The following is a 23,320-nucleotide window of genomic DNA, read 5'->3' on the forward strand; positions in this document are numbered from 1 at the left end:
CAAGGGAAAGGCAGGGATTTTCAATACAGGAAGTGGTGCCTTGAACCTTAGTAACAGTGTGTGACAAGTTTCAACTTGTTCGGTGCAGTCAGTAAAGTGTGAGCTGTGGTTGAGAGAAGGTGTGTTTTAAAGTCTGCTGTAAATCATCCTTCATCATGACAATGTTCAGCGTCACATATCACTTCTGGTATATGGCAATTTCTGTCAAATAAAAACATTACATTGTGTCCTCATCCACCTTATTCACTGGCTCTGGCACCGTGTGACTTCTGGCTCTTCCCCAAAGTCAAAATGATGCTGGACATTGAGGCAGCCACGACAGCACAACTAAAGACACAAAAGAGGACTTCCAGAACTGCTTTAGAAAGTGGCAAGAATGATGGGATAAGTGTGTTTGAACCAAGGGTAAGTATTCTGAAGGGGATTAACAGCAATGTGTCTTTTAGTGTAATATGTTTTTTTATATTTAAACATTCACCGTATTGTTTGATCACACCTCGTAGGTTTTATTAGGGGGGGCTGACAATACATAAAAAACCTTTCTCGTTGAAGAGTTCCTCATCTGAATCACATGTCAATGGAAATGAATTGACTATTTTCTCCATTTTCCCAAGGATGGTAGTACATACTTGGTACCACTCTCGAAGCACAGGACAGAAATAGGAGAGAATTCTTTACATATAATGGATGCCGTGGGTCACAGGTTCTCACACTAACATGACTCAAAATCACTAGGAAGGCTTGTTAAGAGGCCTGCTGGGCTCCACCACTACAGTCTGACTCTGCGGTAGGGCCCAAGAATGTGTATTTCTAACAGATTCCCAAGTGCAACCGATACTGCTGCAAGGATGACACCTTGAAAACATTGCCTCAGGGTACTTCTGCCCACAGACAGGTTTAATTCTCTGGTGGTATTCTGGTTAAGAAAGGCTGATATAAAGTATATTTTCATTTTCATTTTGAAAGTCATTCATACTCCTTAAAGCAAATACAGAAAACAGAATAGGAAGAGGCAGCTTCACTCTTACTCCCTCTATTCAAGATAACAGTATCTTACCTGTTTTACTGCAGTCTTCTCTTTAGAAACGAATGGAGTATTCTTAGCTGTACCATATATAGGAATGTATACAAACACTGCACCAACCTATACATGTCACAGAGGCCAAAATGCATAGCCAACTGATTCAGATGTGGTATGCTAGAGCATTAATTCTTCTCAGGCGCCTATAAAAAGACAGTTCTGCCCACTGACAGTACCACAGGGCAGTTCACCAATACTGTCATACCATAACTAGTCTGTGTTATTACATTTGGTTCAACTTGACCAAATGTTTAATGAAATATTTTCAACAATGCTATGTCAATGTATTTTACAAGCCTTTTGATTTCTGAGAATATTTTTCTTTTACACTTACACTAAATGGCAGCTTGATTAGATAGAAAATTCTTGGGTCTGAATTACTTTATTCCACAACTTCCTCAGTCCACTGACTTCTGGCACTTAATATAACAAAGTCTGAAACCAGAATGATTTCTGTTCCTTTGTACATACCTGAATTTACTAACCATCCTTTCACCGCCACTCCTTGGCCTGAATACTTGCAATTAGTTTTTGTTTGCTTGGTTGTTTTTTTCTAATTTAAAGCTAATAATTTAAAAAAAAAATAGTTAACTGAGCTTTTATCTAGGTGTTGATCTCTTTTCACTGATTTTATCTGGAATGCTGTATGTCCTTTAATTATACATACCTCAGTCTTGAGAGTTTTTTGTTTTTAATAAAAGAAGTCATCTTTAATTATATCTGACCAGCATATCTGTTCCAAGTGTTTGATTTCTTTCCATGGAGTATTTATCATTCCTTTGTTAGGTTCTCAGTATGTTTCACATTTCATTACCGCAAACTGTTCACTGTCATCATTTTTATCTGTGTCTTTTTTGGTGAGAGCTTGTCAAGTTTGTCTTCACAGATACAACTTCATTATTTGTAATATTAAATTTAACTCCTAATCTATTGCTTCCAAAGAGGAATGCCAGTTCTGTTATCGCATTTTAGTTTCCAGTCATCCTTCCTTATGTTACCTGTTTTCCCTTTTCAACCTGCTAACCTTTCATTTGAGCTTGTTACCTTATGGGCTGCTTTTCCTATTTTATTGGGGCCACATCTTTTTTACATGTTATTAAGTATTCCCCATGGTTTTTGTTTTATTTCCTGGTTCTTTTCACATTCACAGAGCAGCTCTTCCTTCAAAGCTTCCAATTATTTTCCTTCCCCTTGTTCTGCCGTATTTTTTCAGGGAGCTCTTATTTTCCCCATGTTAATACTTCCTTGATAAAAAACACACAATCAACTCATGCTCAGTATCTGTCAACAAGCAAGAAGGTACAGTCTGCCCTTGATCCTGCCGTCTAACCATTGCTGCTAGAGACATCCCTTCCCAAAATGCTGTGCAAGATCTAAGCAATTCCCAGTGACCAACAGGCTTCATCTAGTGTGATCCCATGAGAAAATGAGGAGGACTTCTTGTATTCCCACTGATTAAATCTCTGAAACACTGGAACAGGTGAAATTTTTAAAATTCTACCCTTTGACCTCCTACTATCTACCTAAATCCTACCTTTTCTTGCCATGAAGACTCTGACCTCTCATTTCTTTAAAGGCTTGTCTTTGCTATAATCAGTGCCATACAATTTACCACTTGTCAGTAATTATTTCACGTTTTCTCCATCTCCATATCAAGTTGTTCAAGGACAGTGACATTTAAGACTTTTTTGTAATTGCACAGACTCAAATATTTGTCAACTGATAGAAAGGCAGTATCAGAGAACTTTACAAAATACTCACTTTCGTCACTAAGGTGAGATTTTGTGCAACAGATATGATTTTGGCAAACATATCCCCACTATTCAGAGTCTACAAAAAAACTCTACATTTCAGTTTCTCTTCTGAAGCTGTTGGAAGCAATCAGTTTACTTCTAAGTAGAATAAGGGTTCTACATTAAAGGAGAAAGATTCAATGAATTCTATTGGTTAGAAAAGCTTGCTAATTCAAGAAGCTGCAATAGCATATAACATAATTAAAAACATATTCTTTTGGGTGGAGATAGTCTGAAAGTGCAATAAGTATTATATCCCAAACCTGCAAGGCTCCAAAATCCAAATATGATTTTGTTTCAATGAGTTCTACTGTATTATACTCATCACCTCACTTCTGCTTAATAATTATTAACTTATTTTTAATACAACTCACATATTAATGATAAGCATAAAACAGTCTACTTACCCCACCCATTGTAATTCCATGAATAAGTGCAACATATGGTTTCTGGCAAGAATCTAAAAGAAATAGAACTGTAATTAGGTGCAATGTTTAAAATACATTTATTTTCTTCCAAAAACATGTTACATTAACTCTATTTTCCCAAGGAAATTCTTACAAGAGATATCATGGTAGACTAAATGTATGGCTTGTAAACATGTTCTTTTTAAAATGTTAATCCATAAACAATCCTGATCACCTGTTCATTATCACTTAACAACTCTTCAATTTGAAACAAATGAAAGCCTTATATAATTCACCTATTGAGGAATATAATTAACAATTGCCTTACAAACAACTGACATTTATGTATATACTTGTGTTTTAAACAACATAATTGTTTTTTTATACATCTAAAGTAATATCTGGATACAAAGAGCAGTGCAGCATAAAGGGAAAAGCACGGACTGGAAATTAAAAGACGCAGATTGTAGTCTCAGCTTTGTCATTAACTGGCAATTCAATTATATTCAATATATATATACAGGCATTTTATACACACACCCACACACACACAAATACCGGGGGTGCCAAAAAAATGTATACATATGACTTACATTCATCTTTTGTTATTGTTATATATTGGGTATTACAATTTTAATACTTTAAAATTTAATACTTTAATTATTTAATTAATTTAAATATATTAAATTAATACTTAAATTAATTTAATTAAAGTATTAATTAATTTAAAGTATTAATTTAATACTTTTATACAATTTTAATTTTCCTTTCTTAAAATATGTATTTTTTGGCACCTGCTATACACACACACACACACACACACACACTGGCAATTCAATATCTATACTAGCCTTGGGCATAAATATACATATTTACATATATATACACACACACATTATATGCATGTCACAGATGTGTATCGTATATATGACACTCAGATTAACTTTGCTCATCTACTACATGGAAAGACAATATATGGCCTCAGAAGTCCCTTCCCACTCAAAAAATTCTGTATACTTTTACTCTGTTCCTTTCCCTTTTTTGTTTTTCCTCTGAGCAGGGGAGTTGCCTGCAAAATAAAAATGTAAATCACTGAGTTTCTGTTACAGCTTGTTGCCAATATGATCTCTTTACCAAAGACCAATATCAAACTATAGTTTTAATCTAGCTAACAATTCAGTAAATATTCCCAATTTGCCAAATGAGCCACCAAAGCCCAAATCTAATTTTACATTCATAAAGACGTCTATAACCCTCAATTATGAACTCAATTAGAAACTATGGAAAGAAATTTCTCTATTGATTGAAATGGAGACAGACACATATACACATAGACACACACCATTTCCGCTATAGATACATATATCTCAAATATAAAATATTAGAAACTAATTGATGCAGGACATAAAACCAGAATTCCTTATTGACCAAAATACATCATTACAATGTGTAGAAGTTATACCTTGAAGGCTTTCTCTCCGTAGATTAACATTTTACCAAACTCTCTCTTCAAACTATTGAGAGGTGTTTTTCTTATCCTTTCATTTAATAAAGAACTGCACTGTCTAATATAGTACCCTCTATCCAAATGTAGCTATTTAGATTAAAATGAATTACAATTAAATACAATTTAAAACTCAATTTCTTGATCACACTAGCCTCATCTCAAGTACTCATTAGCCACATGTGGTTGTGGCTATCACACAGGGACAGCACAGATAAAGAATATTTTCATCATTGTAGAAAGTCCTAATGGGCAGTGCTGGTATAAATTTTTAGAAAAAAACACTCTAAGTAAATTGGATATGTAGAATTTTAGACTTAAAGAGGTGAGAGATATCAGTTTAATTTGGCTCATGAAGCTGGAGTGGAAAACAGCCTCTTTCCCCCACTCCTACTTCAAAGACATAGAAATTCTAGAAAAAAATAAAATTTAAATGCAATCCAAGTTCAAAGCCAAACATGGGAAATCCCCAGGTGCCAGAAACAAATAAGAAACTCAGAAGTCAGTAAGTGAATGGAAGCTACAGTCAAAGATTATGAGTGTGTGTGTATCTGTTTTCAATTGGGAATAAATTCTGGGCCACATACCTTATGCAATGAGATATGTGCTCAAAGCCTCATGCTAGGAAGAGCTATTCAATTTGTAAAACATGACCAGAAAAACTCTATTTACTGATCCAAGAACTCAATTAAGTTCCTGCCCAGGAGACGAAAGTCCGAGAAAGTAAATGCTCAAGCATTGGATAACAACCACGACCACTAAATTTCTAGAGAAACTTGTACATGGGCATTAAGGGGACATTTACCAGGGGTGCCAAAAAAACATATACACATTTTAAGAGATGTTAACACTTTGGCCAACATAGCTGAAGCAGTAGTTCGCCGTAATCAGAAGTGTCTGGACACTGATGGTAACCACTTTGAGCACCTCTTGTAATTGCAGAAGTCAAACGTGACTTGTATTCATCTTTTGTTATTGGTATATATTAATACAGTTTTTTCCTTTCTTTCAATGTGTATACATGTTTTTGGCACCCTCTGTGTAAAAGTGCAACAATCTGTATTAGTAAAAAATTGAAATAACCTAAAATATCTATTAATGTGGAATAATGTGAGATATATTCATAATATTAAATACTATAGACCAGTTACAGTCCATGTTATTAAAAACAACTTAAGGAATATATATACAGTAAAATATTTATGCAAATTTCAAAAGCACAAAATGATACTATTTTTGCTCATAAATATGTAGTAAAAAATAGAGTATGGTGTAGAGGGATACACGACAAATTCATGACAATGGTTACTTCTGGAGAGAGAAATGGCACTGAGGAAAGCAACAAAATAGGCTGAACTGTTATTTTAAAACTTGTAGTATAGTTCTCTTATATAAATTTTAAAACATCACACAAAAGTAAAATTGTGATGTCTGTTCATTCTGGGCTGGTGAGTACTCCAGTATTTATTACAGTGTTCCCTGTAATTTAACATTTGAAACACATGCTTGATAAAAGTACTGCTTCAATTATAATTCCTCAAGAATTACAAAATGATACTTCATTTTACAGAGAAAACTGGGACCCAAGTTTCTTGTTTTCCAAGAAAGCCATCCATACAATCAGAATCCACGTTTCCACACTGATTGCATGACAAATAGTAGTTAAGTATAGCCTACTAATATAAAAAGTGTGAACTGGGTGCCGGCCCGGTGGCTCAGGCAGTTGGAACTCTGTGCTCCTAACTCCTAAGGCTACCGGTTCGATTCCCACATGGGCCAGTGGGCTCTCAACCACAAGGTTGCCGGTTCAACTCCTCGAATCCCACAAGGGATAGTGGGCTCGGCCCCCTGCAACTAAGAGTAAACATGGCACCATGAGCTGAGCTGCCTCCTAGATGGCTCAGTTGGTTGGAGCGCGGGCTCTCAACCACAAGGTTGCCAGTTCGATTCCTCAAGTCCCGCATGGATGGTGGGCAGCGTCCCCTGCAACTAAGATAGAACATGGCACCTTGAGATGAGCTGCTGCTGAGCTCCTGCATGGCTCAGCTGGTTGGAGCGCGTCCTCTCAACCACAACGCTGCCAGTTTGACTACCACAGGGGATGGTGGGCTGCGCCCCCTGCAACTAGAAACGTTAACTGGACCTGGAGCTGAGCTGCGCCCTCCATAACTAAGACTGAAAGGACACAACTTGAAGCTGAACAGCACCCTCCACAACTAAGATTGAAAGGACAACAACTTGACTTGAAAAAAAAAAAAAAAGTCCTGGAAGTACACACGGCATCCCAATAAACTCCTTCCCCAATAAAAAATCTTAAAAAAAAAAAGAAAAAGTGTGAACTGTTTGGGAATGAACAGTTATAACAGTTTAATCAAATTTATTTATGTCTGGCATACAATATATCCAAAAATTAACTGAACTCTATTGATTCCATTTTTAATAAATTCATACTGTGCTGCTTTTCTGGATTCCATTTTCAAAACTCTCAGCAGAGCCCACATACCAATGGCATTATTTAGTATATATTCTTCTCTGAAGAACTCTTGAGCCAACTTCTGGTTTGCCTTTGCAGCTTCTGAAACCGCTACAAAAAAAAAAAAAAAAAAAAAAAAAAAAACAAAGAAAAAAGAAGGAAGGATTACAAATTATTTTTTTAAAAAAGTGTTTTCCAGTCAGTATAGTCAAATAAAATAAATTAAAAATGTTGTGATAGAAAGTACGAGGGGAAAACTCTAGAATGGTTTGTTAGTTGAAGCTGCCCAGGCCACAGGCATCATAGTTAGCCACAGATCCACAGTCCAATGTCAAGACTTCAAGGCAAAAGTTCTTAAGAACTTCTTACAGTGTTACATTTAAATTAGAAGTTATACATTGCTACAAAATGCATTTTCTTTTGACTGTTTTCTGTAGCCCCTGAATAAACATTTGCTGGATAAACGCTTCCTTTAGCAATATATCTTAACACAAAGTGTACAAGGTCGGTCAATTAAGTTCACAAACTCGTTGCAATGATGTTGCTAACCTTTTTTGATATCAGAGGGATTATTCATTATGAATTTGTACCAACTGGACAGTTAACCAAGTATACTATTTGGAAGTGCTGAAAAGGCTGCATGAAAAACTTAAGACGACCTGAACTTGAAGCCAACAATTCATGGCTCTTGCATCACGACAAGGCACCAGCTCACAGGGCACTGTCTGTGAGAGAGTTTTTAGCCAGCAAACAAATAATTGTATTGGAACACCCTCCCTACTCACCTGACCTGGCCCCCAATGACTTCTTTCTTTACCCAAAGATAAAGGAAATACTGAAAGGAAGACATTTTGATGATATTCAGGACATCTAGGGTAATACGACAGCTCTGATGGCTATTCCAAAAAGAGTTCCAAAATTGCTTTGAAGGGTGCACTAGGCGCTGGCATTGGTGCATAGCTTCCCAAAGGGAATACTTCGTAGGTGATTAAAGTGATATTCAGCAATGAGGGATGTAGCACTTTTTCTAGTATGAGTTCGTGAACTTAATTGTCCGACCTCATATTATACATACACGTACAGAAATATATATATTCCGTCGAGTTAATATTTCTGCCACATTCATTTCATTAAGGAACATTACTTGAGCATCTACTACGTAGGTATCATGTACTGTTTCAGGTGCTGTAGATAACAAGACAGCAAATATATGCTGGCTGCCCTGAAGTTCGGACTAATGAAAAAGACTACTAAAATACAGTCCTTGTACTATGCTCACTGTAAGACTGGGATGCTGCGGGAATGGGAGCAGTAACTAAAAGAAGGCCTCTAAGAAGATATAAGTCTGAGCCAAGTTTGAACAATAGGTAGAAATTTCCTAAAAAGTGAAAGGGGGAAAGTGTTTGAGTAGATAAAGGAGTAACTACAGAGGCACATAAGGCAAGAAAGAATAAAATAAAAAAAATAAGTAGTTGTAAAAGACTGAAGGAAAAGGGTAAAAGGTGAAGCTAGAGAGGTTATAAATGGAAATATAACTTCTCAAGGATGTGGGTACAGCACACTACTGCCTGGCTTACTAAACAGGTGCTCAGTAAATACGTGAATGATCGATACTATCAAACAGTTTCACTTCTATTGCAATTTCCTATTATCCAACATCTACTATATTCTTAGTCCAGTCAATGTCAAGACTACTGTTAGACCTTTCTCTTCCACGTACTGCAAACTCCTATGCCTTTTCCTGTCTTAGGAGAGTTATCTACTAAAATATACAAATTAAATGTATGTTAGATAATGTTTCTTCTTTTATGGGAGTACCATAAAAATTGTTGACTATTTATAGATATTTAGACTAACTCTAGCACTATGAGATGTCTTCCTTTAAAATGTTCCAAATGTTGACTTCTTTTCCTGGTTTGTAAAAGAAAGATGTAATGCCGAGTCTCGTCACTCTGCGGCTTTAACTGCTACACGTCCCCCCAACCCCCTTACATTGTCTGTTATTAAGTCCTGATCGCTGCTTACCAATTCTGAAAGGAAAGGCCTATAAACTGTATTGCCTACTGAAGACGGCTCTTTCGTCTTACAAATCTTCTTAGATTTCCTTTTGGTCTTATTCTAATCAATTAGTTCCATATAAAGTAAAATTAAATAACACTTATAATATCATTTAAAAAAAAATTTTTGGGGTGCCAACTTATCATCTTGGACTATGATCTTTAAAGAAACTCAATTTTCTGAAATTGAAAACCATTGCTCTATACATGTAAACTGGAATAATTCTAGAATTTGTAACTGTATTTCCAAACGTCAATATAAAGTTAGGCATCTATGCAAAAATAGCTCACAGTCAGAAGCTAAAATCAATACATAAGGCTTTGTCCATCTGTAAATTGACAAGGTCATAGGCCCAACTCATAGGTTTATTCCAGGTTGAAAAACAAGTTTTAAAATATTCACGTTGTGGGCAAAATAATAAATTCAAAAACAATTTAGTTAACCAATCAGTCTAAGCTATTGAAAAATGTAAACTACAATTTTAAGACTTAGTTACTTTAAATTAAATAGGTATTTGAAATTATGTCCTGAATCAAGCTTGTTTCTTCCTTTTCTAAATATAACGGTATACATAATCTTGTAAATTTAGTAAATAGATCAACCCAAACATTGTCTTAAAACAATAAAAAAATACACATATGAAAAAATATATACAATAAAATATACACAAAATGAAAAGAAAGAAAACCCATCCCTGGACCCTACCAATTCCTTAAGAAACAAAATACAAAACATAAGTTCTCAGTATATATAAAATACTGACAACCAACAGTGATAACAGTAAGTACATGACTTTGATCTTGAAAACAAATATTTCTTCTCTTTTGTCTGTAATAGTTAAATGTGTAAGACAGATTGACCTAAACAATTAGAAAGATGAGAATTAATCTTGTTATTTATAAACACACATGAAAACATATTGACAATATAATAGAATAAATGCTATTAAGTACACCCAACTTTGGGATCATGAACAATGGAAAAGCATAGGCAAACTCATAGAAATATGGGCGAACATGTCATATTTGGAGAATGGCAAATCACTCAACATGGCCAGATTGTCAGATTATGTGACAAACGGAACTGCTTAATATCAGCTATTCTAAAATAGAAAGTGGACTCACATACCAAACTGGACATTTTGTTTGGAATGATTCAGAGACAAAGACAAGATATCTGAAGGGCATATGTGTGTTAAAAAAAAAAAAAAATCGCTATTCTCCTCGTTTTTGCAATATTAACTGCAAAAGATAAGTCTCTAAATTTTTCCTTTTCCTAAGTTAACTACATAAGAATGTATTAACTTTAAAACAAACAGAAATCTAAAAAAAATACAGCAAATTATGAAGTACTACAAAAATTTGCTAACACTATATCAGTAATAGAAAAAAAGCATTTAAGTGAGAGCGAAATAAGTTTTTACCTCTGATATCACCCCCAGCACAAAAAGCCTTTTCACCAACTCCCTTTATAATGATCATGAAAGTTTCAGGATCTTGTTCCCACTTCTAAAAAGAAGACGGTATAAGTATATTATCAATACAAACTCATTAGAGATATATCCAAATGCACACATGTACATACATATACGAGTACGTGTATAGATAGAGCTACTATAAGCATCAGCTTTATAAAGCATATCCAGAAGAATGAATCCCGACTTCATTTTTTCTGACATAAATTAGAAGCTATTTCAACAAAGTTGCTAGATGAACATATTTTGTAATTCAAATTTCATCCTGGCATCTGAAATCTCTGCGATGACAACTTTTAGATCAAGGTCAAAAAATATGGGCTTAACAATACTACATGTTACATAAGCTTATAAACTTGGTGAACAAATCAATCCAAAGATTGTTGATAAACAGAGCAATAACCTTTCTACTGTAGTGACATATTCTCCTACTGAGAAATTTGTAAGTAACAGAGTAAAAACACTTACATAGATCAAATCTGGAGTTGATTTGGGGTTGATAAGGACAGCTAATAAGTAGGGTGAAAGAATCAAGAGGGAATGTAAATTCAAAATACTAGAACAATGGATCAAATAAAAAATGAGAGACAGAAAAATTAACAGGAGCTCTATAAATTCTATACTTGAGAATGAAAATATAAATGCACAAGGAAGAGATGTACCGTGTTTCCCTGAAAATAAGACCTAGCCGGATCATCAGCTCTAATGCGTCTTTTGGAGCAAAACTAAATACAAGACCGGGTCTTATGTTATATTATATTACATTATATTATATTGTATTACATTACATTATATTATACCTGGTCTTATAGTAAAATAATAAGACCAGGTCTTATATTAATTTTTGCTCCAAAAGACGCATTACAGCTGACGGTTAGGCTAGGTCTTATTTTCGGGGAAACACAGAAGCTGGACAGACATGGTTCTCCAAAAGGTTAATGCAATACTAGGCTACATTAATAGAAATATGGCATTCTCACATGGAAGTTTCTACTTTCTTTCACTGTGGTCCAACTCTAATCTGGAACATTTGGCTTATGTTTCTGTATCACATTTAAGGACATATTATAAGGAGCTCCAAACAAAGTACAATGGAAAACAAACTCATCCAATGAAGAATTGAGGAACAGTTGACCAGAGAAAAACTAATATTTGATTAACACCTATGTGGCTGACCGTATTAGGTACACTGTTTCATCTTCAGAACAATCCTATGAAATATTATCCCCATTTCACAGCTAAGAAAAGTGAGACACAAAGAGATTAACATTCCCATCTACACAATTAATAAATAGAAATCCAAGTTTCAAACACAAGTGGTCTGACTTTAAGTTATGCTTTTCCATTGCACTTTACTTAGAATAGAAGAACTTATGAAAAGGCTGGCCAAGCAGTTAAAAAATAGTTGTCTTCAAACCAAAAAGCTGTCATGTGGAAGCAGATTAGACTTGTACACTCATACCCCAAGAGGCGGAACCAGTAATACTGGTTAAAAGGTCAGAGAGAGAACAGCAGAGCACAAGGTGAACTCAGCTATGCAAAAATGGAAGGGGCTGTCTCGCGAGGCAATGAACTGCGTCACTAGTGGTGCTTCAGGAAAACCACACAAGGAAACGACTGAAGACTCAAGAATCAATGGGGCTCAAGACCGGATCCGAGAGATCCCAAGGACAATGGGAGAGAATGCCAGAAACGAACTATTGGATACAGTTTTAAAAGAATCCACATAATTGCTTTAAGAAAATTACAAACCTTTAGCTGTGGATAAATCTGCCGAACCATACTAAGATTCAGTGCGTTTAGGAACTTTGGTCTGTTTAGTGTTATCACTCCTGCACAACCTTTCCTTTCCAACAGTACTTCTGCTGCATCCGTGTGGTTGGACATTCTCTGTGTAAACAAATAAGACTCTAGGATAAACTTCATTAAGTTTTTGTCACAAGCCAACATCAAAACATATACATCAAATACAAATCTGTCATGCAATTTTAATGGTGACTAAACGATAACTAAGTACATCTGACAAAGCTATTTAGATTGCATAGATGAACAATTCCAAAACAAACTATACATACCTTTAAACTCTTTTAATTTTTATTTGTAAGTGAACTAAGTCAACTGATTTAAAATAGAATGCAGCCCTAGAATTACTTGGATTATAAAACACTCTTAAATCTTTTAATGCATTACTGTATGCCAAGCAATATGTAAGGTGCTTAGAAAGCAAAGATGAATAGAGAGGGCAAATCATTCACTATAGAAGCTACTGACAACTTGAAAAAAAAAAAAAGGTGGTATTTGAGCTGTGCCTTCATGTATGCCAATAAAAAGGGGGATGAGAATCCTACAGAGTAGTACATGCCAGAGTAGTACAGAACAATGAATATTTGAAAATATTAAGATATTAAACATGAGCAGAATAAAAACTGGTTGAAGAAATGAGGGATGGGAAAATAGGAAGAATAAGTAGTTTGAGGCTAGCTTATAAAATGACAGACCTTCTATTATATGGTGATGGAAAGAGAACTGACTGACTCTGGGTGGTGAACACACGTGAGATATAGATAATGTGTTACAGAATTGTACACCTGAAATCTATGTAACTTTACTAATGATTGTCACCCCAATAAACTTTAATTTTAAAAAAAGAAGTTAAAACAAAAACAAAAAAACAGACTTACGTGTCATACAGTTGTGAAGAACTTGCCTATATTCTTATGGCCTCCACACCATAATTTAATCATCAGATCTCACTGCTCATGTAATATACAGTACTAACCTAACACCTGGAGGGAACACGTTTTAAACTACATAGCAATTTCTCAGGTCTCTGCTATACACAGCTAACAAGGCACATGGCACCACCATGCTTAGTACATTCCTTTAAGGACAATGCTTAAACCGCACCTGGGAACAATGTGCAATACAAAATTGAAAGTCAGCTTAAACTAGAAACTTTTACCTGGAGAATGCGCATTTATTAACTAAAAGCTAATAAACTCAGAAGTCCCTATTTTGACAGCATTAAACAACATCTTTACAAAATGTTTAAATCCTTCTTTATAAAATCATGTTGCATATTTAATGTTGGAGTTAATTTTTATTAAAATTCATTATCAGATAAAAATTTTAATTTATATTCACTTAAAAAGGTTACAGGAAGAGGGCTGTTAACAGAAAAGGTTGCACCTTTTCAATTCAAATTAAGACTATAACTAAGATACAGTTTTTTAACCAAATTGACAAATATCAAAAAGTTTGATATCCTGTCATGTCTAAAGTGTGAGGAAACAGACATACTGTGGGAACATAAGCTACCACAGAGCCTAGGAAAAATCTGACAACACATGCTGACACAGTAATTCTTGTTCCCAAAATTTACCCTACATATGTACTCACATACAATCAAACTGAAATGCACAGAAGGACAGTCACTGCAGCGTCATTTATATTGGCGAGACTGGACATAATCAGTGCAAGACTAGTTAAATTATAGCCACTCACAAATGCGTGCTATGAGGCCTTTATAAAAGAATACACTGTTATGGAACAATCTCAAGTGCAGAGTGTTTACTATGCTACCCACCCACGGTGTAGATGTATACAAATTTATATAAAGAGTGTATCTCTAGATGGATACACAAGACGTTACCACCCACGGTGTAGATGTATATAAATTTATATAAAGAGTGTATCTCTAGATGGATACACAAGACGTTACTAAAATGGTTGCTTCCAGGAAAGAGAACTGAACATCTGAGAGACAGGAAAGTGAAGACTTTTTGCTGTATGGCCCTTTGAACTTTTTGAATTTTGTACCATGTGTTTTTACTACCTATTGAAAACAATATTTTAAATAATTGTTTTAAGGTGCTATATTAGGTTTAAAAGACACTGAGCTATATGACAGAAAAATATGTTTTTCATTTCCTTAATTTATTGATACTAAAGAAAAATGTGTGGCAAAAGAAAACTATACACAAAAATCACAAAAGAACCCAGGCTTCCAATTGTTGTTTCATTTTCTGTAATGTTGAATATATACGTGAACCAAGTTTACTGACCAGCTAAAGGAGAATAGATCTAAATACAGATATAATCCAGGATACAGGGAACTAAAATTTATATCAACAAATACAACTGCAGCCACATAATGAATAACCTTTAAAAATGAAAGCATTTACAGAGGAAAGTGTAAATAGAAAGCAACTTGGAAATGTGTATGAAGAGTCTTTTAAATATTCTTACATTGAAGAAATAATTCTACTTTAGAAATTTATACTCAAGAAATAAGCGGAAATCTAGTGAAATATTTACATTACAGTATACTGTGTGTTAAAATATACACACAGGAAAAAAATAGCTATATGTACATCTAATTATAAACAATGATTTGGGATCACCTTTTCATATATATACTTTTCAAATTTTCTACCTTAAACACAATGAATATTTGGTTTACTAAAGAATGTCTCAAAGAAAAGGGAAAAAAGGATGTTTGCCACAATTATTTATAATATCAAAAACACACAACACTTGATTTACGATGCTCATGATTTAATTTATGATACTCATATGTACAGTTATTGGCAAACGTATTTGAATATTTAATGGTATACATAAAGTTTCATACTATGATGCTAATTGAAAAAGAAGGGTCAAAAACAGCTAACATACACAAGATAAAAATCAGGAAGAAACATACCAAAATGTTAAGTGATTAGACTTGGGTAGGATTATTGGTTATTTTAATTTTCTCCATTGTACTATGTGTTATTTCTAAATTTTTTACAGTGATCTTTCACAGAATTTTTAAATAATTTTAATGTTGTTTTTAAAATTACACAATCCACCAACCTTGGTCATTATACAATTTTTTCAGAAATATAGTTTTGGAATATTGATTAGGTTTAAAATATAACCTTTAAATGACTTGGAGAAAGGATTAACATTGCTAAGAAAATTAGGTTAAAAGTGAACACCCACTCATTAGTTCTGGATAATGTTTCTGGTCCCTGTTGAAATGGACAGCTAAAACACTATTAAAATTTCTCGTTTATAGAACTTAACAGATAAGTTCTAGCTCAATCAATGGACATCTCTACACATGGGTAGTATCAGTTATGACTTTTTCAGTTACATAAATACAGGAAACATTTGAAAGACGCAGAAATGGTATTATCTATCTCAGTATCACTCAAATCCATTCCAAGGCTATAGGATCAAATCTGAAGCTCCCCGTGTCCCATAGGTGCAGTGCCAGCCTAGGTAGTGCCATAAATTACAGCCAAAATGAAGCCTACAAATAAATAGTGTGCTAAGAAAAAAGTACAGCAAAGAGCCAGCCATGGCCAGAGTGTGTGAGCTGTGGTCATCTCGGACTGTAAACACCTGGGAACGCGGCAACTGTATTTCCTGGAACTCCCTTCTCTGAATGGTTATGAGTTAGTTGGTCAAAAGAGAAATTTTGAACTTTGGAAAGAGAAGTAGAACAGCAGCCGTTACTCTGAAGGTGCTGACGAGTTCCGCTCTCGTTGTTCCGCTCTCCTGCCCCGGTCCAGTTCTTCTTCTTGCCAGCTCACCCGCAGACACAGCCTTCTGCAGACTTCACCATCCCCGGTTCTTCACAGTCCTACTCCAGCAGCTGCTGGGCTTCTCAGAGTTGCTTCCAATAGTGCCCATAGGTGAGGAGGATGGACGACGAGTAACTTTCCTGATCCTCCAACTCCTCTAGACCAGCTTTTGTCAGTACTGTGGAAGATCTTATTCTCACAATGTATCTTTTATTCCACAATACTGTTAAAGAAAAATAATTTTCCCTCTACCCTTCTAGGTTCTTGGGTGAGATCCCTTGTAATAAAAAGATTAATCAGATTAACAGGAGAAAAACAAATTTAATTTTGTATGTACAGGGGCCACACAAAGATATGAGACCAAAAGGCAGTCAGACAATTGAAGCTTATATACCATCCTGAGCTAAAGAAAGGGTAGGGCTCTAGGACTCCAAAGGGGAGGAAAGAAAGAAGAGCAATGTTTGGTAAACAAATGCAAGCCCTGTCACACAGATAAGTCTCTCAAACTGGGAAAAGTTATCTGTGGTAATAGCTCTCTTCCTGAGGGACCCCCTTTCTAATTTCTTTTAGGTAGTTAGGGGGAGGTAAAAAGATTTTCCTGAATCAAATAGGTCTTGATTGCCTTTAGCTCAAAATAACACACGTGGCACATTTTGGGTGGCATATTCTGCTCCCCTTCAATACTCATAGTGGTTCTACTTCCCTGATTAAACCCTAACTCATATAGGAAGAAAGATGATAGACTAAAAAAGCTAAATGTTTCAGATACCTACATCAGTTAAAATTTTTAAATGATACAGAAAAAAAGTTTTCATGTTATACAAACATGTTACAGACAAGTACCCGCACACACCTTGGAGATACTGCAGGTTTGGTTCCAGACCACCACAATAAAGGGAATATCACATTAAAGCAAGTCAGACAAATTGTTTGATTTTCCGGTGCACATAAAAGTTACATATATTTACGCTGTATTGTAGTCCATCAAGTGTGCAATAGCATGATGTCTAAAAAAAGTTTACACTTAATTTGAAAAGACTTTATTGCTAAAAAATGCTACCCATCAACTCAGCCTTCAGCAAGCAGTTATCCTTTTGCTGGTGGAGGGACTTGCCTCAGTGCTGATGGCCACTGATCAGGGTGGTGGCTGCTGAAGGTTAGGGTGGCTGTGGCAATTTCCTAAAACAGGACAACGATGAAGTTAGCCACATCGAATGACTCTTCCTTTCATGAATGATCTCTCTGTAGCATGTGATGCTTTTGACAGCATTTTATCTACAGAACTTCTTTCAAAATTGGAGTCAATCCTCTCAAACCCTGCTGCCGCTTTATCAATTAAGTGTATGTAATACTCTAAATCCTATGTTGTCATTTCAAGAATCTTCGCAGCATCCCCACCCGAAGTAGATTCCATCAAGAAGCCACTTTCTTTGCCCACCCATAAGAAGCAACCTTCATCCATTAAAGTTTTATGAGGTTACAGCAATTCAGTCACATCTGCAGGCTCCACTTCTAGTTCTCTTGCTATTTCCACCACACCTGCAATTACTTCCTCCACTGAAGTCGTGAACCACTCAAAGTCACGTGGGTTGGAATCAACTTCTTCCAAACTCTTGCTAATGTTGATATGTTGATCTCTTCCCATGAATCACAAATGTTATTGGCATCTAGGATGGTGAATCTTTTCCAAAAGGTTTTCAATTTACTTCGCCCAGATCCATCCGATGAATCACTATCTATGGCAGCTATAGCTTTATGAAATGTATTTCTTAAACAATAAGACTTCAAAATTGAAATTACTCCTTGATCTATGAAAAGCAGAATGGATATTGTGTTAGCAGGCAGGAAAACAACATTAATCTCATTGGGTGACTAGGTTGATTGTCAATGAGCAGTAATATTTTAAAAGGAATCCTTTCTTCTGAGAAGTAGGTCTCAAAGTGGGCTTAAAATATTCAGTAAACCGTGTTGTAAACAGATATGCTGTCATCCAGGCTTTGTTGTTCCATTTATAGAACACAGGCAGAGTAGATTTAGCATAATTCTTAGGGCCCTAGGATTTTTGGAATGGTAAATAGTACTGGCTTCAACATAAAGTCACCAGCTACATTAGTCCCTAACAAGAGAGTCAGCCTGTCCTCTGAGGCTTTGAAGCCAGACATTGACTTCTCCCCTCTAGCTATGAAACTCTTAGATAACATCTTCCAATACAGTATAAGGCTATTTCATCTACATTGAAAATCTCTTGTTTAGTGTAACCAACTTCATTAATTATCCTAGCTAGATCTTGCAGATAACTTGCTGCTTCACCTTGCACTTTTATGTGATGGAGACGGCTTCTTTCCTTAAACCTCATGAATCAACTTCTACTGGCTATAAACTTATCTTCTGCAGCTTCTTCTGCAGAAGAAGCTAGGCCTTTCTAGGCCTTCACAGAATTGAAGACAATTAGAGCCTTGCATTGGTTAGGCTTTGGGTTAAGGGGATATTGTGGCTGGTTTGATCTTCTATCTAGACCATTAAAACTTTTTCCATATCAGTGATAAGGCTGTATCACTTTCTTATCACTAAGTGTTCACTGGAGTAGCACTTTTAATTGCCTTCAAGAACTCTTCCTTCACATTCACCCCGTGGGCTGTTTGGCACAAGAGGCCTAGCTTTTGGCCTGTCTCGGCTTTCACCAGGCCTTCCTCACTGAGCTTAATCATTTTTAGCTTTTAATTCAAAGTGAGAGATGTGCGACTCTTCCTTCCATTTGAACATTTAGAGGCCACTGTAGGGTTATTAACCTGCCTAATTTCAATATTGTTGTGCCTCAGGGAATAGGGAGGCCGAGGAAAAGGGAAAGAGAACAGGAATGGCCAGTTGGTGGAGCAGTCAGAACACAGAACATTTATCAAGTTCTCCACCTTATATGGGTACACTTCGTGGTGCCCCCAAACAATTACAATGGTAACATCAAAGATCACTGATCACAGACCACCATTAACAAATATAATAACAAAAAGTTGAAAACTGCGAGAATTACCCAAATTTGACATAGAGACAAGAAGTGAACAAATGCTGCTGGAAAAAATTGGCGCTGATGGACTTGCTCAACACAGGATTGCTATAAACCTTAAATTTGTAAAAAATGTAATATCTGTGAAACAAAGCAAAGCTCAATAAAACGAGGTATCTCTGTGTTAATAAACTTTGATCTCTCTCCACACATTTCTTTTTTGCTTGAACCAAGTCAGATTTGTCAGCCAAAAACAAAAAAGTTTCATGACTGTTTTCACTGAACAACTTTACATAAATTATCACCTAATACTAGAGGCTATATTTAAAACTCTATTATTTAGTCTCAGCTCAGAGATGTTGAAAGTTGAAAAGATGCTCCTCCTGACTTTATACAAAACAAGAAAGAAAGAAAGAAGGAAAAAGAAAAAATGCTGAAAAGATGGTAAATTAATGACTTTTAGTGAACTCAATCAGAAAACTGTCACAGGGCAAACAGCTCTCGTAAAATCTGCAGAGACAGGTGCCTTCAGGGAGACAAAGGACCAGCGTATTTACATACCCAGGCGGAAGCCTTCAGAAGATTAAGTAGAATTTTTGATGACTCGCTAGAGAACAAGTATGGGCAAATGTGATAGTATGAAGCTCCTGGGAGTCCCAGTCATGGAAAGTTCCCACCCTGGCTGCCTTTTCCTCCTGAAATCTAATCAGGCTCTCCCAGGGAACAGTGGCAAAAGCTCCCTGCGTGGTGCTGGCTGGGAAAGAGAAACTGCAGACACAGCTAAATCCTTTTCCCTCATTTTCCATACAGAACGAAAGGCTAAATCTGCAGGCAAGTAAGGAAGGGCTTCAAAGCTGGCAGCGCAGGGCTCTGGGTGAGTCCCACGCTACAGTGGAAGAAGGCAGTGGAGGCCTGCAAAACAAAAGCCTCCGTCTCATCTCTCTCTGTATGCTCTAGAGGCCCATGACTTATTCTAAGTAAATGCCTGCCTGCTACACAGGATTTTCTTATCACAGGAGTTAACCACATGGTATCCCTAACTCAACTTGTTAAAAAAAATTTTTTTCCCCAATAAATCTCTCCAACAAATCTGTCTCCCTGCCCTGTTCACTTCTCAGTTATGTTCACTACAGACTGCCGTCAGTGGCATTTTCCCATCCGACATGAAATAAAAAGCCTTCTCCCTCTCTCTATGGGCTCTCTTAGAAGGGTCACAGGAATGCGTGGGGTGCAGCCTCTCTGTCTCTGACGCACGTGGAAAAGCCAACCTCGTGGCCTAGAACCATTCAGCCTACAGACCCTGCGAAGTCTGGTTACCTTCTTCTCTCACTGCGGCCTATGCCCAGGACACGACAGCCCCAGGGACAAGGATTCTGTCATGTCCATTCCACCTGTGTGCATGTCAAAATATGAATCACTGACATTGTTCTGAGTTCTTTTTCCAGGAAACTCCTCCACTCCCATGTATATTAGCTGACTAACATTAATAAGGGTAAGGAGGGATAGGCCAATCTTCATTTGTGGAGTCTGGGTCAGTCAAATGCTTTAACACGTCCCCACCAAACCATGAATATTTGCACTAGTTAGGATAAAGACAAGAAAAGCTTCAAGTACATTCAAGTCATATTTTGCCACCAAAGCATTTACTAAAAACTAACTACAAACTTTTGGTTTTGAAGTTGCAGAACTGCAGATAACAGACTTGTGGAAACTCCTCCATAGGACTATAAAGAGAATCAACTGAGCTAATACACATCAAGTCCTTAGAATAGCACCTGGAATACAGTTAAGTACAATACCAGAGTAACTTGTCATTTTTATATGCAAGATACGTGTCGGGCTGTAGGAGGATACATAAGGGCTGCTATAACAAAAATACCACAGACTGGGTGGTTTATACAACAAAACATTTACTTCTCAGAGTTCTAGAGGTTGGAAAATCTAAAATAAAGGCTCCTATAGATTCGGTGTGTGGTGAGGTCCCATTTCCCGGTTCGTAGATGGCTGTCCTCACACTGTGTCCTCCTTCACCAGGCGGTGGAGGTGAGGAAACGCTCTAGAGTCTGTTTCATAAGGGCACTGATACCACTCATGAGAGCTCCACCCTCCTGACCTAATCACTTCCCAAAGGCCCCACCCCACCTCCGACTACCATCACTTCGGGGATAGATTTCAACATGAATTTTGGGGTGACACAAACATTCGGTCTATAGGAGAGAGATAAAAAATGAATAAAAATTATTTCTTCCTTGCTATCTGGTGAACTAGGACATCTAAGCTCTGAACGGGAACTATTAGTACAATAGTAGCTAACGTATAAAATTATTATATGCCAAAAATTATGCTAGATTACTTATTACTCATAAGCACTCTAAGGTGGACACCATCTCCACATTTTATATACTTGTATGTCAGAAAGGAGGCTGACAGAACCAAGTAATTTGCAAGTAGTAGACCCATTATTTGAACCCAGGCATTCCAATATGAAGATCCAAACTCTTATTCATAACCTTATGTCACCTCCTACAAGTTATATTTGTCAAGTCATGACACTATAAAATTAGGAAGCATGGTATACCAAGGTCAACAACATTTGCCAGTATTACTCTATTTCCCTAACAATGACATTTTAAGTTACACATCTTTAATAATGCCAGAAAAACAAAGTCCAAACTTACCAAATGTTGTAGTATGACATTAGTCCTTCTGAATGAATTAAACCTGAAACAAATGTAGAATTCAATGAACACAGTAATGTCAGTGGTCATTTTTCAATGTATAAATACTACACTCCCTTTTACTTTAGCCTCCTCTACGACATATTGGAACAAAAAAGTTTTTAAAAAGGTTTCACTCTCATTCATTGCTGGTAGAAACAAATGGTATGGCCACTTTGTAAGACAGTTTGGCAGTGTCTTACAAAACTAAACACACTTCACGACATGATTCAGCAATTGCACTCCTTGATACTTACCCAAATGAGTTGAAAACTAACATCCACAATAAAACCTGCTCATGAATGTTTATGGGAGCTTTATTCATATAGCCAAGGCACAGATATAACCAAGAGGTCGTCCTTCAATAGATGAATGGATAAACAAACTGTGTTGTATCTATATAATGGAATACTACTGGGCAATAAAAAGAAATCAGCTATCATTTCACAAAAGGACAGAGGAAATTTAAACGAACACTGCTAAGCAAAGAAGCCAATCTGAAAAGGCTATATACTGTATGATTCAACTGTGGGACATTCTGAAAAAGGTAAAAAACTATAGAGACTGTGAAAAAAAACAGTGGTTGTCAGAGAGAGGGAAAAATAGATGGAATACATGGGATGTTTCGGGCAATGAAACTAGTCTGTGTAATTGTAATGGCAGAGATACATCATTACACATTTGTCAAAATTTTCTGCTCAATTTTCCTGTAAACCTAAAACTGCTCTAAAAAATAAACTCTATTAATTTTTTTTTAATTTGGTAAGGATGCAATAGGCATTCACAGATGTTGTAAGATATATAATTTGGTATTGCCCTTCCAGGAGGCAATCTGGAAATACAGCTCCACAACCTTTAAAAGGACCATACCCTTAGACCTAGTAATTCCACAAGCATTTGTGTTAAGGAAATCTCAGAGAAATGGTCAAGGTTCGTTTATAAAGATGTTCACAATAATTACTTATATAAGGGAAAAACTGGAAACAAAGTAAATACTTAACAATATAGGAATGTACTTAAAACTGCTATCTATACAGAAACATCAGTCAATAAAAATATTTAGAAACATTTAAATAATACATGTCATATGGAAAATAGTCATGACAGAAGTTACAAAAAGAAAGCAGACTACAAAACAGTGAGTACAATACTTCTAAATTTGTTTTAAAAGTGTTTGTTAGGCTCAGAATACAAAGCTTATGACACAGTTTGACAAAAGTGATCAGTAATTACAGAAGT

At 36.0% G+C, this 23,320-nt stretch overlaps 1 protein-coding gene across 5 annotated transcripts in view; it reads right to left on the reverse strand.

Annotated features, from left to right (window-relative positions):
• HIBCH (3-hydroxyisobutyryl-CoA hydrolase) overlaps positions 1–23,320 on the reverse strand; it is an 85,063-nt gene that overhangs the window by 56,120 nt on the left and 5,623 nt on the right. For all 5 annotated transcript variants that reach the window (XR_013993555.1, XR_013993556.1, XM_081052142.1 and 2 more), the window contains exons 2-6: positions 22,043–22,085; positions 12,543–12,680; positions 10,740–10,824; positions 7,289–7,369; positions 3,282–3,334 (exon numbers count right to left, since the gene is read on the reverse strand). Coding sequence is in view for 3 of the 5 variants with exons in the window: in XM_081052142.1 (XP_080908268.1) it covers positions 3,282–3,334; positions 7,289–7,369; positions 10,740–10,824; positions 12,543–12,680; positions 22,043–22,085 (400 nt within the window). In the remaining 2 variants the exon portion in view is untranslated. The remainder of the gene's footprint in view (positions 1–3,281; positions 3,335–7,288; positions 7,370–10,739; positions 10,825–12,542; positions 12,681–22,042; positions 22,086–23,320) is intronic.

The sequence above is a fragment of the Rhinolophus hipposideros genome (assembly GCF_964194185.1).
Source record: "Rhinolophus hipposideros genome assembly, chromosome: 6".
NCBI classification, from domain to species: domain Eukaryota; kingdom Metazoa; phylum Chordata; class Mammalia; order Chiroptera; family Rhinolophidae; genus Rhinolophus; species Rhinolophus hipposideros.